We start from the raw sequence: 16604 nt of genomic DNA on the forward strand, positions 1-16604 counted from the left end.
CAACCTTTCCTTTTATGCTTCATCCCTTCAAAAAAGGGACTAGAGTAATTCTGAAACTCAGCTTCTCCATGAAAAACTTAGCCAGCTCTCAAATGCCAAAATCATGCAGCTCTCCCACGAAGGCTGCAGATCTAATCTCTTACCTGGTGGCTAAGCCTTGGCATTGGCTGAGCAGGCTCACTGCCAAAGTCCTCATCCTGCAGAACTGTAACGCCCGTCCTGAGCCAGACTATTTCCTGATCATACTTAGTTCTTACAAACCTCTATCACGCTCTAACCCTGCTGCTCTGCTTCTCACAAGTAATGATTTAAAGTGCTTGAAATCACATTTTCCCTGCTGTTGGCACTCCTGGCTGCAGTGAGAGAAAATGCCTGTAAATAAGTGTCACGACAGCTGAATCCTTGCTCCTTTGCACTAAAATGCACGCTAATCTGTTCTGAGGATCTGCTATTGTAAAACACCTTCCCTACAGTCATCCTCTTCTCATCTTAAAGAACTTTCATGAAGACTTGTTGGCCATTTTCTTTTGAGGTGGGAGAGGAGTTTCAGAGCGGGCCATTAACATTTCAGCATCACCTGATATCTGAACACATCACACCATCACATCACATGGGCTTAACACACAAGATTTAAAAACAGTTTGAACACTGGGATTTGTAGCACGAGTATGGAGCAGCAGGAGCAGCCACAGTTGCTTAGAGACTTCTCTGTGCAAACGGAGCTGCCAGCCAGCCTCAAGTGGGAGCAGCCACTCAGCCCTTCAGAATCACCAGGCCACTGCTTAGGGGTCCAGTCTGTTATTATCAACTCCAGTGCAACAAAATTTCCTAATCATTCATATACAAGTAATTCCAAACAGTTTAACTACCAACCTGTAACCACCAGAGTAAATTACCAGGGTATCATAGCCACAATCATTTTTTTCTTGGTTCTGATAGACACAGCATTGATTGGCAAGGCTCCACACACCAGTTCACACATGAAACTCATACAAAATAGATGTCAGTATTTGAAAATTGCTTGCAAGTATGCGTGTGGGTTTACAAAATGAAAGACTATACAGAGTAAATGCAAATTTAGCATTTCCAGAAGCTAAATGGAATTCAGATATGATGCAACATCGTTATACATGTATTCAATGCCTGTGTTTAAAGGCAGTATAAGTACATTGTCATGATGAAGAGAGTTGCATTCAAAATCCTTAAAGTGAGTTAAAAATCAGAGAGAGTTGTTTTTAAAAAGTCATGGGTCTGAGATTAGAAATACAGGATCATTACAGATGCATCATATTTCAGTTTGATTATAAAAGAAAAAAAAGGGTTTCATACAAAAAAATTGTTTATCATAGAAGCATAGATTAGCAAGTTGGAAGAGACCTCACGGATCATCTAGTCCAACCTTTCTTGGCAAAAGCACGGTCTAGACAAGCTGGCCCAGCACCCCGTCCAGCTGAATCTTGAAAGTGTCCAATGTTGGGGAACCCGCCACTTCCCTAGGGAGATTATTCCCGCGGCTGATTGTTATCATTGTGAAAAATTTTCCTCTTGTGTCCAATTGGAATGTCCCCAGCAGTAACTTGTACCCATAATGAAATCACCTGGATATGTTTCAAGAAGGTCTGCGTTGCAATTTGACTTTCCTAGGAAACTGGAAGGAACACCTGTTTGCACAGCTGTGGGATACCCACTCTCTGCACTGGAAAGAATCACACAGCCAGGCTCCTGCGTGAACCCTGGCTGTTCACACCCCACACAGGTACTGCACCCAACCAAGGTCAGGGTAACAGCACATCTGTGGCGCTGGCACCATCACAGCCTCTGGAAGCTTTAAAGATTGGGCATCTGTCGCTGCAGTAGGAAATACTCTGGATTTCAAGACAAAGACAGACAAAGTAACGTAATTACATTGGCACAGATACTCACTAGACTCATGCTAGAAGGAATTGAGGCTCTTGGGACTGTGCTTGTCTCCTTACCTCAGGAAGGAAAGGCTGATTCCTTTTTTTTTTTTCTGTAGCTTCTGCTGTGAGACTAAAAGTTTTATCTGCAAAGTGGTTGCAGTGCAACCATCTTCTTTTAAATCTGTCACTAACATGAATCTGGCCTTGTTCATCCATGAATATTTCAGCAATAGGAAATCATTACTCACAACAGCTCTATTATGATAGTTGCACATTACAACCTGAGGAATCCTCAGAAAAGATGGAATAATTTGCCCAGTGCAAGCTAAAAGGATGGGTGTCAAAATGAAGATGGGAAGAACCAAGCTTCTGTGGACCAGTGCTGGCAATCCCTTCCAGAACATTCCTGCTCACATCAACACACCTGAGACACTCAATGAAATCAACTGAGAAATATCCTTTGAACCCACGAGCGCTGACAAAAGCACAGTTGAACTTACTCCACGCAGTGCATATTTAAAAAAAAAATGGGCACACCTGTTACTTTCTCATTTATATCTGTTAAAAAGAAATAACTGAGAGATTAAGCCCTCCCTCCATGATACCATGTAATACAAGATGATTGTGAAATAGCAGAGGGTATAAAAGGTAGAAAATTCTAACCTCCCCAGCTGCCATCAAAATGCAGGCGCTCACACAGTTCCTCCTCCTGCCTCTCTTTGCTGCTCTAGCTCTTGCAGAAGACAACTCAGTACAATCCACAGGTATGGAAATTTAGTCTTTTTTTCATCTGTGAAATTTGATTAATTTTTGCACAATAGGTATTTTATAGGCAACTGAATGGAAAAATGTTAAACGTATCTCTAAAAGTGCATCTTATTTTAATGTACTGCTGCATAACGGTAACACCTGAATATGCCAGCAAGTGTTAAAAATGGTAAATAAAAAAAAAAAAAAATTCAATATATGATTCCCTATGGCAAATTTTTAACCTAAGAACTTGATTTTGAAGAGATTTTACTCTGGAATGGAAATTTGCATTTATAAATTAATAGTGTATTGGAGTAACAGGAATAAAGTGACTTAATTGGGAAAGGGTTGCTTTCAGAAAGAGATTTCATTTTTCCTTTGTTCAATCAGAAGCATTGTTGCTCGGTTTGGGATCACCATTCTGTGCTCATATCAGCAATTCACCTGACTAATGGTGGGTAGCTACTGTAGGATAATGAAGTATTGCTGCAGAGCTGCTCTAGTGGTGCCTGGCTACAGAACAGTCCAGAGGGATGCGGAGGGAGGGCAGGGCTGGCCTTGTAATGCTCTTGCAATTGGGAGGTTTCCTATGTGATGAAAAAGGTCTCTCCTAAAACTTTCTTTTCCCTCTGGAGCTCATCAGAAACCCTGACCTTTTTATCTGGGACTGCATACACTGTATAGGAAATCCTTCCTGCTCTTTTAGACCATTAATTTTAGATTAATACTAAAGTAGAAAGGAGATTTTATGCTCAAACAGGATTATAAACTTTCTCTAAAGTTCCCTATACAATGGCCATTACTGCAACTACTTCATAACTTATTAAGTGATGTCAGTAATGTCAATCATGGTTGGTTTGTGGGTTTTTTTCAGAAGAGAACTGGGTTGAAGTCCAGGTAGCCCCACATCCTGAACTCAGAAACAGTCACGAGCTCAGGCAAGAATACAGATACGAGCCTGGATAATACATCCCCACAATACTCTCCCAGTCACCAGAAAACATGGTTCAGGACTTCTGAAACAGATGAAATGCTATCTTTGTATTAAATAGTTACCAAAGGCTTTGTCTTGCATGGATCTGACCTGTTTTATGCTTCACTTTTACCATCCACATCACCCTGTAGCAAAGATCCACAAGCAAAGAGCCAGTTCCTTTTGTTTCAAAACCACAACTTACTGGTTTCACTGCAGGCTACTGAATTACTATATTGGAAGAGAATATCCCATATTAACCCTCTTTACAGACCTCTAGTAACTTCTTTACCCCCTAGTTCTCCCCTTTCCAACCTGAAATGCTTCAGTCCATTTACTTATTCCTTGTCTGGAAGCTATTCTAAACTTTTGAACAACTTCACTGCCATTTTCTGAAGCTTTTCCTGTGTAGCAGTACCCTTTTAGAGATGGAGAATCAGAATTGTATGCAGCTGTAAATATACAGTAATCCCTCACATAGTCCTTTAGAAGCTCAAATCTGAAAAGTCTGTGATTTCCTGGGTGTAGGTTCCCAAATGCTTTTAAGTCAAGCACTGAACCTCAGAACTGGATTCAATGATCTTTAGGAACTCAGTGCAGGGGAAAGACCACAGGCTTGAAGTGCTTGTGTTGACAAACCTTGCTGAAGAGAGCTGCTAAGCTATCCTGTATCACTTGGCATTTCCAGTTTTGCCATTAGCTTCATCTGTGATATGTATTCCCCTAAATCCCCTTTTCTCTGCTACTAGGAAAATGAGGATAAAATGTATTTTCTAATATTCTTTTACTATTTGATTCTTCAGGTTTCATAAACTGCAGTAATATAAATGAAAATAAAATAGTACATTTTGCATGTCTGTTCCATAATGGACTGTCCCAGAGTCTTTGCATGGTGGAGGATGAAACATTACTGCAAGAGAAAACTTGAGAAATATCCTTGCAAGCTGGTTTTTGTTGTTGCTGTTCTTCAACAGGTGTACCTCGCTGTGGTGCTTCACTTCATGAGCTGAACAAAGTATTAAGGATTGAACTAAATGCAAATGCAAACTGTGTCTGGCAAATTCAGAGGAATGCAAATCAAACAATTAGGCTCATTTTCTCCCATTTTAAGTAAGTATTTCCTCCAGATGCTCTTGTATAGTTTCATTCCATTACAATACAGCACAGAAGAATATTGCCTCCAAATACTTCTCTGTATTCAATCTGTGTTGTGGACTCCAGTGAATCACAGAATGGTTTGGGTTGGAAAGGACCTTAAAGACCATCTAGTCCCACCCCCCTGCCATGGGCAGGGACACCTTCCACTAGCCCAGGTTGCCCAAAGCCCCGTCCAACCTGGCCTTGAACCCTTCCAGGGAGGGGGCAGCCACAGCTTCTCTGGGCAACCTGTGCCAGTGTCTCACCACCCTCACAGGGAAGAATTTCTTCCTTACATCTAATTTAAATCTGCCCTCTGTCAGTTTAAAACCATTACCCCTCACCCTATCCCTACACCCCTGATCAAGAGTCCCTCCCCCCTTTCCTGTAGCCCCTTTCAGTCCTGGGAGGCTGCTCTAAGGTCTCCCCGGAGCCTTCTCTTCTCCAGCTGAACACCCCCAACTCTCTCAGCCTGTCCTCACAGGGGAGCTGCTCCAGCCCCACGAGCATCTTCATGGCCTCCTCTGGACCCGCTCGAGCAGGTCTGTGTCCTTCTGATGTTGGTGCCCCCAGAGCTGGACACAGCACTGCAGGGGGGTCTCACGAGAGCGGAGCAGAGGGGGAGAATCCCCTCCCTCGCCCTGCTGCCCACACTGCTCTGGATGCAGCCCAGCACACGGTTGGCTTTCTGGGCTGCCAGTGCACGTTGCTGGCTCACAGTCAGTTTTCCATCCACTGATACCCCCAAGTCCTTCTCCTTGGGGCTGCTCTCCATCCACTCCTCGCCCAGCCTGGATTTGTGCTTGGGATTGCCCCGACCCATGGGCAGGACCTTGCCCTTGGCCTTGTTGAACTCCATGAGGTTTGCATGTCCCACCTCTCCAGCCTGTCCAGGTCCCTCTGGATGGCACATCCCTTCCCTCCAGCGTGTCACCGCACCACACAGCTCGGTGTCGTTGGTGAACTCGCTGAGGGTTCCTCGATCCCACTGTCCATGTCACTGACAAAGACGTTAAACAGCACCGGTCCCAACACCCACCCCTGAGGAACAGCACTCCTCTGTGTATCTATCAGTGAGCTTAGGTAGTTCTCACTCTGTTTTTTCAATAGATTTGCTCCTTCTTCAAGCTGTGAAACAGAAAGTATTAAAGTATACGATGGTCCCTCAACTAATTCACCTCTTCTTGGACAAGTATGTAACGACACTGATGCAGTCCCAGTACTTCAATCATCTACAAACAGTTTAACTTTTCTTGTAACAACAAACTCCGTGGCTTTTACACGAAACTTCTTTGTCTTCTATTACTTCTTTTCTCCAGAAGCAAGTAAGTCATTAAATACAATTTGAATTGCACCATTAAAAGAAATTTTTCCATTAAGGGGAAGTTTTGGACTGCAATTAGAGACTATTAACAGAATCTTTAACTAGTCTCACTCAGTTCTTCAGGCCTTAGAGAATGGTGTGGGGGAAAATCAGTGAAAGGAAAGAGGCAGCAGGATGACAGTGCACTTGCACAGAGCTTAAAAAGTTAAATTTTACTCAGAGAAATGATTGCAAAGAGAGCATTATGGGACTCTACTTTTACTTACAGGCTTCTACTAAATTTACTCAGTTTGTAAATATTACAGCATTTACCCAGAAAGAGAAACTGGTCAAACCTTCTGCTGAGTACAGGTCATAGAAGTCAGGGTTTTCATTGAACAAGCTCCTTACATTTTTTCCTTAAAAGAATAGCTTGGACAAAATCAGTCTTAGCTTGCGACCAGTTCCTTTGCTTCTGCTGATGAGTGGCATGGTATTAAGCTCTTAAAAGCTTCAATTTTACAGAGTAATTACCACATCCTAGTTTATGCTGCTCCAGTGTTTAACTTTGCTACTGAAAAATTATGCCTTATTTCTAGTCTACATTTGTCTTTCTGAGGTTTCCATTCACTTGATTTTATTTTGCCTTTATCTATCAAGTAAAATCTCTCTCAAACTTGAAGATTTTGCACTTCCATGCAGGTCACAACCAAGGCCTCATAGATTTCTCTAACATAAAGTCTCTTTTCTTTTGGTTGGTGTAGTATCTTCATTAGCAGTTTTTCAAGATGGCACCGAATTTACCTGAAATGTAGATATAACTATATTGCTCACAGTATCAAAGCTAACTCATCTACAGCCATCTCAGATGTCATTACACTGTGCCTCACAGATATACCATAGTGACAACAGGCTTCATTTTGTAACATCCACCTGACCTGAAATCCTCTATAGAAGTTCTATCTTTAGTACCTTTAATCATTTCCAAAGGAACAAATATATATAAAGAAATATAAAGAAATAATCCTGCTGCTGACATAACTTTAGATCTTTAATTTATGTTTTATGGCTCATTATATATACTATTATGTTACCAATATATTTACTCTTCTTTTCAGAAGCTGAAAATTGTGGGGGACAATTAACTGGTTCTAACGGGACACTTACCAGCCCCAACTACCCAGCACCTTACCCTGAATTTATGTACTGTGTCTGGCACATACAAACAGCAAAAAACTCGAAGATAAACTTACAGTTCCAGGATTTTTTGTGAGTAAATGCCCTAACGCTCTATTACACATTTTTTTCATTCTGTTTAAAGGTATTACTTTAAACACAGGAAGCAGAGGTGCTTTCAAACTTTTAGCTATACATTTTTAAAACAAATGTGCTTTGCTGACTCTTACGATAAAGTAATTGCAATGTGTTTCACATCACTATAGCTACTGCAGTGCCAGTCAGTGAAGCACAGAAGACATTTCAGGTGACTACCCACAAGGTGTAGGTCCATTTTGAGCTAGCCTGAATGATCAGAATTTAAAACCATCAGTATAAGTAAAGCTTTTGCTACATAAGGAACAGGTTTAAAACCATCGTGTGCACTGTAATTGCAATTTAGAACTGAGGGTCGAAAGAATAAAGCAAACATTGCCCAAAGCACATCTTCCTCAGTATTGCTGGTCGTTGGGTCAAAATTGCACAGCACTGGCTTAAGTACTTCCAAGTGTAAATGCTAATGGATGCATTTTCATAAGGAAACCATGCTGGCATGGACTTCCCTGACTCACAGTGCTCTTTATCAAGGCTGGTTGCCCATATGTAGTGGGCTGGTAGCCCTTTTTTGGCTTTCCCTGCATCAGCTGACACCGTGCATGAAGGAAAGTCCCAAGAACAAGGGAATTTGAAGGGCAGTATCTTTAAGAATATCACTTGAGCTATTCAGACTACAGAATGCTGTATAAGAATTCAGTATGAAATGCACAGGATTCTATAGGAAATCGTTACCTTAACCACCGCCCTCTGAGAAGATGAACTCTGCAGTGTGGTCTATGTTCTCACCAGTCCTGAGAGAAGCTCACATGCAGATTGACAAAAAGGGCAAGAGCCTTCCTCTGGTGACATACATAACAGGTTTCAGAGACCCATTGAACTCAACTCTACACTTTAAAAGGTCTTTAAGATACAAGATTATTTATATATGTATTTGAAGGTGTGGTTATTTTTAGTAAATAAGTAGCAATCAATACATACAGTATCGGAGCTATAAAAGCATAGCTGATTCACCTTCCGTCGAGCTATAGCAAAATGTTTGGTATTTCAATGGGAGCAGAATCCTGCTCCTACATATTTCTTGGCTTTAAGGGTTTTTCATATTTTATTTGGTTTTAATAATGTCTATTTATGTATTCATTTATTCTCCATTCCTTTATTTCAGCTGATGGGAATTCATCACTATCTGCACTGGATCCTCTATCCAGTATGAGCAACGTTCTCTTTACTCAGATTACCGTGCAATTATTTTTTCTCTGTCTACAGCCTGGAACTAGACCAAAACTGTCGATTTGACTTCACAGCAGTCTATGATGGCCTCACCACTAACACCGGCTTAATAGGAAAAGTATGTGGTCGTGCTCAGCCCAAATTTGAATCTTCTTCAAATGTTATGACAGTTGTGTTGTCCACAGACTATGCCAACTCCTACAGAGGATTTTCTGCTCAGTATACCAGCGTTCCGCTGCCAGGTCCTGTGGAGCCTGACAGTAAGTACACTTGCTGTTTCTTGTTCTCACACATGATTCTTGCCTTCCCTTATAAATATCAATAAGAACTGATGGTTGATATTGAGGATTTAAGCCTTTTTATTGGTCATCGGTAACCCTCTTTACATACAAAAATCCCACAGTAGTCTCACCTATGTTATCACCTGACCCATCTGCAAAAGCAAGCCTATTCTTTCACTTTTCGGTCCTTTCTCTGGCTGGCACCACTAAAAATCTGAGTTTTTCCATCTTTTGGACAAAGCAGGCACTGTCACCATCCCAGAGATGTAAACTTTTTTTGACTGGTTAATTTAAATGTTTTTGTTCCCTGAGATACTCAGGAAAATGGTCTGCACTGGTTAGTCCAACAGGGTTTAGGTGTGTTGTAATTTCTCCTCCCCCCGAGCTGGACCATTCCCCTTGTTGTTTCCATGTTTGCATGCCCAACTTCTCATTAACTGAGGTGGAAAAGGAGCTTCTAAAGCCTTGATGTCTGCCATAAATCAATTTCTCCACCCACCATTCTGCACTAGCACTTTGATTCCTTTTCCCTTTTATTAAGGCTGCATTTCACTCTTTGTTACTGTGACTAAGCTTTCAGCATGAGTTTTCCATGGTATTGCTTATCTAACATTTTTGAAGTTGAGCATGAAATTTTCTTCCAAATTCTGCATGACCTCAAACGTGCAGGAGCTGTTTCAGACTGACAGATCAAGAGCTACACAACAGCTTCAAGGATCTAGACCAAGTGAGAAATGACCACAGTAGTTTGTGGTAACGTGTTTGTTTTGTGTTTTTTTTTTTTTTCCTCTTTCAACGGCAGCACTCCTTACATGCTCTTCAGATAGCATGAAAATTGTTCTGAGCAAGTCTTACCTGGTTTCCCTTGGTTATAATGAAACTCACCTGCAGCTGAACGATCCATCTTGCAGTCCTGTTATAACAGAGTCAGTGATCTTTTCCTTCCCGTTAGCCAGCTGTGGAACAACTAAAAAGGTAAAGAGGGGAAAAAAATGTTACATGAGGAAGCTAACAACAGCTTATGAATGACAAGAGCTTCTAAAAGCAGTTTATGAGTAGCACATAAATAAGCTAACAGATTTGCTTTAACTTCCCTCATCCCGTTGTCTGTTTCCAGTCTTAAGTAGAACATTTTTCCTCTTTAAGGACCTGATGAGCAATGAGCCTTTCCAAAGAAGTCCAGGAGAATCCACACAAATTAACCCCCAGTTTCATTCCCTCTCCAATCCAGGTTATCAGAAGTAGCACGATGTTAGGCAACTTAAACATTCTCTGCAAGTGGTACAGCTGCGACTTATCCTGGAGTCACAAGGAAAGGGGAAAAACCCCCAAGATGTGAAGATTGCCAAGAGCTAGTTCATAGCATTGTTCTGATAAGGGTGACTGAAGCGTAGTTTTGGTAGTTTCCACACTCCATGCAGTATTTCTTAACCTTTTTGCTGCACGGGTTGGTTCAGTGTTTTGAAAAAAAAAAAACAAACAGGAGGAGTGTTGACAATGGTTTTTTGATTGAAACTTGTTTCACATTTCAAAGGTATCTTGAGCCTCTGATAAGCATAGCTGGGCAGCTTTGTAACTTCAGTAAATTGCTTTCAACTGTACTGCTCATATAATCGCACCTGAGCACTTCCTACAATTCCATTTACAGGATGAAGGTCACAGCATCACTTACACCAACATCGTATCCCTCTCTGCAACTGGCAACATTATCACCCGTCAAAAGAGCATACAGATTATTGCAAAATGCAAAATGGAAAACAATTCAACCTTAGAAGTCATTTACATAACGAAAAATAATATAATCCAAAACACAACTGCTGTGGGACGATACAAAGTTAGCATGTCATTCTACGATTCAGATTCATTCTCCAAGCCTGTACATCAGTCCCCGTATTATGTTGACTTGAACCAAACTCTTTTTGCTCAAGTCAGTCTTCATTCCACTGACCCAAATCTTCTGGTGTTTGTTGATAGCTGTATAGCATCTCCACAACCTGATTTTGGATCGCTAACGTATGACTTAATCAGAAGTGGGTAAGACTCTAAAATTATTTTATGACTATTCCCTAATATGTGAGGAAATACAATCTAAATGTCAGCCATAATTCTTTTATTTTTGTCTCTCTTACACTTATCTTTAGTAGACTCTGGTTGGAAGTTAAATTTCTATGAAATTTAAAGGCATTACATAAACATAGCTAGGAAAAACGAGCACCACATGGCACTGGGGAGAGGAAAAAAAGCACATCATTTTATGCCCACACGTAAAAATAATTCCCTACTTAAATGCTGTGGTTACAGTTAATAGTTAGCAAGAATGATTATTGTACATGGACTGTAACAGCTCTGTAAATTCTGTTGCAGCTGCAATAAAGATGACACCGTGGTAACCTACCCACCACTTGAACACTATGGAAGATTCAAATTTAACGCCTTCAGGTTCCTTCGGAGCTTTGCATCAGTTTATCTCCAGTGTGATATTTTAATTTGTGACAGCAAAACCACAAACTCTCGCTGTACCGAAGGCTGTATCTCCAGGCAAAAAAGAGCTATTTCTTCATACATGTGGAAAACTAATACGGTAGTAGGTCCCATCCGCCTGAAAAGAGATCTCAGGTCTGCTGATCACTCAGGTAAGAGGAATACATAAGTTAAGAACCTGATTAAGCTCTTCCTTGCTGTAAAGCAGTTACCTTTGTTCTGCTAATAAGTGAGTTACACTAGTTCAAAACTAGCGTAGCATCAGAGCAATGGGTTCAGTAGTTTGTGTTTTGAGATCACAGAAGTACTTTTCGAAGAAGTGACAGACTGATAAGTCTTTTGGATTAAGGGGTATTTGAAGGAGAAAAAGCAGTGCTTACTCCTAGTTATAACAGTAGTGTATGCAGAATCTGACTATTCAGAAAAAATTATGAACAGCAAGAGAATAATTCAGATTTTCAAATGTGGTATTTTTTTGATGAGGCATACACAGGGACCAGGGCTCACATCTCAAAGCCACAGACTACATAAAGAGCACATTCCAAATCAGTCAGGCTTTGTTACAACCTTTGTATCTTCTAAGAGTCCACCCAGTTTCACTCAGTTTTACTCAGTTTTGATTTGTTGGTACTACAGAAAAGCTATGCCAGATGATAAGTGTAATTGACTTATTCCAGGCTAGGCTGAATCTTCACACTGTATGTATTGTCTCTTAGAATAAAAATATGAAGAGGACAGCCACTGGAGCAGAAATCAAAAGCACCACGCTTTCAAAATAGAGCTGCAAAGCTGGTTCTAAGTGCCCCAATCTCCCATACTCTTTAGCACAATTTGCAGTCAGCTCTACAGTGGTCCAGAGGAGAAGTGAGAGCTAATGTAGAACAGACTGAAAAATACGGAAAAAGCTATTTTAAAGGGCTTATCTTGCAACTCCCACTGCACCCATCATTCTGACTTTTGCTGAGCAGTGCTTCACCTGAGAAAAGCACAGTGTGTCATACACTTTCAGGAGTCAGATCCAAGAACTGCTTAGCATTAATCATGCTCTTAATAGTAATAACCATTTTCTTCCTTTTAAAAATAATTATTAACCTCTTTAAAATCTAGCACAATTTTAAACATGCTCCCATTTATTTCAATAGTAAAAGATTTTGCATCTATATGCTAAGAAACTGGACACATGTATAATGTGAAAAGGATTCAAGGGCAAATGGATCACACTCAAAGTATTATAAAACACAGATTAATGCTCATAGCATCTTTCATGATTTACAGAAAATAATGAGTTTTACCAAGGACCAGCCAGTAAACCATTAGAAGTGACAGGGTTAGAACCATGACTTTCTTCTTTGCCCAGCTTTGCTTCAGCAATGTCTCCCATCTATCCAGTTACAAAGATAACGACAGCGCTGCTTGGCAGAAAACTGGCCGCAGCGATACCAGAGAATGTTAACATTGCAAAGCTCTTCTGCATGACTGTTTTATTCCAAATTTTTACAACTCTTCAGTACTACAGATTCAGAATTTGCAGTTAGTGTGGGTCAACTCCTCAGAACCAAAATATCTGAAGAAAGGCTTATTTTTCATTAAAATGACATGGTATTCAAAACTTTAAACATCCCACTTAATTTTTTCCTCCACACAGAATCCTTCACTAAAGCAGATGCTGAAGAAACCCTGAACCTGCAACAATACAGCTTCTATACTCTTTCATTTGTGGCTTTAATTTCAAATATTATCATTGTGGGAACTGTGATACTAAAATATCACAAACATCAAGCAGGATACAGCTACCAAAAAATCCAGAGCTCCTATTAACTACTTCAGGATATTCTGAATTTGTGTCAACTTCTACTCAGATCTGTCACCCAAAGAGAAGAGAGAAAAATCCCAAACCAACCAAAAATCAATAAACTAAAAGCCTTGGAATACACAACAATGCTTGGAAACATATTCCAACTTTTTTTGTAATTAAAATATCCTCTCAACGTAGTACTATATCTTAAATCACTGAGTTGAAAAAGCCTGTAAGTGTCTACCTCAGGGTGTTGCTTACAAAGCATCTAAAAACTGACTTTACAGTTGTAAAGTGACTTGCAAAGTACAAGATAATTTAGCTCCTTTTTTCTTCCAAAAAAGAAAAAGAATCTTTTTGAATCACTTTGAAACTGCACCTGGCACGAGTTAAGCTGAGGGACAACTGCAAGATGTCTGTTCAAAGCAAATTACCCTTTCTTCAAAAACCTGCTTCTGGGGGTTGCTACCATCATGATCTGACAGTCTTTAGAAGACATTAGTTTTTCTGGAGAAGGAGAAAATAATATTATTAGATAGATTAGGTAAAGATACCAGATTGTACGTGCTTATGCTGCTTGTTGAATCACACTTGTTTCCCCATCGATAGCTTTTGCTCAATGCATTTTAAGACACCAAATACAACCAACGTCTGTGCACCCAGCTTAGGAGTTTGCCATTCAGTATTCAGTCCTTACACGGTCCAAGTTAAACAGCACACCCCAGAATTCAAAGAGCAATAAACAGAATGAAGTATGAAGCTCGACCTTCCAGAAAAGAATGACTTTGACTCCCGTTTCTACCTCCCCAAATGACAGCAGAACTGATCCCAACAGGTTAAATTAAATATGATGCACTAAGGGTACTTCTCTGGCCTCAGCTTGGTGAAGTGCAGCAGATCCTACCTACCCCAGCACGTTCTATTGGGCAACAGCGTCCCCTTGAGAGGAACCACGAATGAAGTGCTTATATTTCTTCAGGTAATGAAACATGGACACATACAAGTCTGCTAAGTACCCCTTCATTTCAGTTGTTCCTGCATGGCTCCATTGGTTTAGGAGGGAAAAGTTTAATGAGTCTTGTTTTAGATATCACTTTAGGATCCTAGATTCCTAACTTAGGCGCCTGTACAGCCAGCAAGGCTTTCAAGGAACCCAGGCTGGGCTTCAAGTTAACCTGTCTCTCCAAACCTGGCTCCTTAAACAGTCCAAGTTAGGCAATGCCAGTACTACCCTTCCTCTTATAGATGGGAGTATTAAACATCTTTAACAGGAGTGCCATTAAGATAAACCAAAAGCACAAAGAAACTACATTCTGTTCTACTGGTAACACGTTACACATCAAAAATCAAGACAACAAAAAAGTGAAATGATTACATGTAGTAAAAAGATAAGCTGTAATTCAGTTTATTTAGAGTACTTCATTGTTCAAATTGAAACTTGGGAACTGTTTCATACGGCTTCTTAGCAATGCCCTTTAAATAAATAAGCCACAAAGGACATACAAAATTCTTGTATTTAGGAAAACATACACATTCTTAAGATCTTTCATAAAACAACTGTGTACAATGCAGATAGAATTACAGTAACAAAATGCAAGTCAACAACACTGAGGTTTTTTACAGTTATAACTCCATAAATACTAAGCTTTGTAAAGTATAATTGCCCTTAAAAGTACTTACGTTGAAGTCCTATATCTATATACATCTATCTCTCTCCATTAGAGAACCCTTCGTTAGAATCATAGCGTGCTTGTGAAATTTTGGTTGGCTTTGAGTTCTGAACCAAGTCCATTAAGAGAACCATTTTATTATCTATATGTGTCTGAAGAGCCTGGATTTGGCAATCAATATAGTCCATTAGTTTTCTCTCCATCAGATCCATATTTTTTGAGATGATCTTTTCCAAATAGGAGCAAATTGGCTGTTGTTCTACTCTGTGAAAAGAGCAAATAAAAGAATAAGTACAACCTATTTCTTAATGACAAGGGGCAATAGAGATGATCTGGGCAGCTGAACTTCTTTTAAATGTAAAAATCTCATTATTAGACAATAAACCTTGGAAGGTATTAGGTTGTTAAGCATAAGTGAAATACCTTGCCTGTCTACCACATTTTAAATCTCAAAAATTTAAGAACATGTTACAGCATATAGTCATTATCTTTCAGCCTGATTTTTCCAAAGGCTCAATTATGCATTAGACAGCTTTAGCTACATGTAACAAAACCCACACAACTCAACTGTATGCACAGAGTTCAAATTCTGTCAGTACAGCAGACTTCATTCTTCTCAGCTAAAGCATTTCAAGAGTTATACAAACTATGTTATTCTTTATTTTCACATCTGGAGGCTCTGTTAGAACCCAGATTCCTACGCAACATTCCCACATCTCACCATTTCCACTACTGTTACTTAGGTATCAAACTACTACTACTACCATGAAGCCTGCATTGTAAATGCCAAATGAGGAGGGACAGGAAAGATTGGTGGGATGAAATACACTAAGTACAGTAGAAAGATTGTGGCACGTAGTGTGAAAAGAAGAGATAAAAATTTAGGAGGTAGAAGTAGTCAAAATGAAAATGTAGTAACAGATGAGAAACACAAACAATGTGTACGAGTTGTAGAAAGAACAAACTTTTTTTTGAAATCATAAAAGGTGAAACAGAGGCAAAAGACACAGTTTAGTAACAACAAATGATGTGATTTCTTCTAAAAAAAACTCCTATACTCAAGCATTTCATCTGAAAAATTAATTCTAATCGTGTTCATTGCCACACAGTCTTCGACACCACATATTTTAAGATTCACTATTGCTGTTAAGAGAATAAAATGCTTACATTACATATCTTATTTTTTAAATTTGTCAATAAATGCAGTCAAACTACTAGTTTAATAAGTGTACCAAACTGAACTTACCCAACACACTGAATGCCTTCCTCCTTAGTCACTGCATTTTTACCATAATGCCTACTGCCATCTTTTAGCCGAAGATGATTTACCTGACTACATAAGTTTCGAAGAAAAGGAAGAAGCACCTGTGGATTATCTATGTTTGGGGTTTCGCTCACTTGTTCCTGTATATGCAAAGATCCCACGACTTTAAAATCATTTCTGAGGTCAACTGTATTTTGCTGGGTAGTAAGTCTTTCAGACTCAGAAGTATTGCCTCTTTCAGGTACCTGTGCGTTCAGATCATGACTTATTTTTAAGTCTTCATATACTGTTTCACTTGTTAAATGATTTTTAACAGGCAAAGGTTCACTGGCTGATTGATCTAGTGATGTCTGAACAGCTGCACTGCACAATCCATCTACTGCATGGTCACCCCCAAAGTCTGAATTTTTCCCAAAGATCCAATTAAGTTTGTCTCCAAGAGGTAAACTGTTCTGATGGAAAGAAAAACAATACAATTAATATTTAAGTATTAAAATATACTGGAAATTATACAATAATAATAGATACTTTATAACTCAGAATTCTACAA

The 16604-nt window shown here is 39.7% G+C and overlaps 2 protein-coding genes across 4 annotated transcripts in view; one reads left to right on the plus strand and one right to left on the minus strand.

Moving 5' to 3' along the window:
* C7H10orf88 (chromosome 7 C10orf88 homolog) overlaps nt 1-16604 on the minus strand; it is a 37730-nt gene that overhangs the window by 17717 nt on the left and 3409 nt on the right. Inside the window, exons 5-7 of one of the 3 annotated variants that reach the window (XR_012624046.1) lie at nt 16037-16506; nt 14801-15054; nt 9730-9811 (exon numbers count right to left, since the gene is read on the minus strand). Coding sequence is in view for 2 of the 3 variants with exons in the window: in XM_074831468.1 (XP_074687569.1) it covers nt 14826-15054; nt 16037-16506 (699 nt within the window). In the remaining variant the exon portion in view is untranslated. Of the gene's footprint in view, nt 1-9729; nt 9812-10234; nt 10284-14509; nt 15055-16036; nt 16507-16604 lie in introns of those variants that run through there. The other 2 variants (XM_074831468.1, XM_074831467.1) reach the window with 2 other exon arrangements.
* Nucleotides 2584-13143, plus strand: LOC141926149 (CUB and zona pellucida-like domain-containing protein 1). The gene is made up of 9 exons (XM_074831466.1): nt 2584-2665; nt 4599-4734; nt 5872-6086; nt 7186-7333; nt 8600-8823; nt 9647-9819; nt 10493-10878; nt 11209-11477; nt 12971-13143. The coding sequence occupies exons 1-9, from the start codon at nt 2584-2586 to the stop codon at nt 13141-13143; spliced, it is 1806 nt and encodes a 601-aa protein (XP_074687567.1).

This window comes from Strix aluco, chromosome 7 (assembly GCF_031877795.1).
Source record: "Strix aluco isolate bStrAlu1 chromosome 7, bStrAlu1.hap1, whole genome shotgun sequence".
Taxonomy (NCBI): Eukaryota; Metazoa; Chordata; class Aves; order Strigiformes; family Strigidae; genus Strix; species Strix aluco.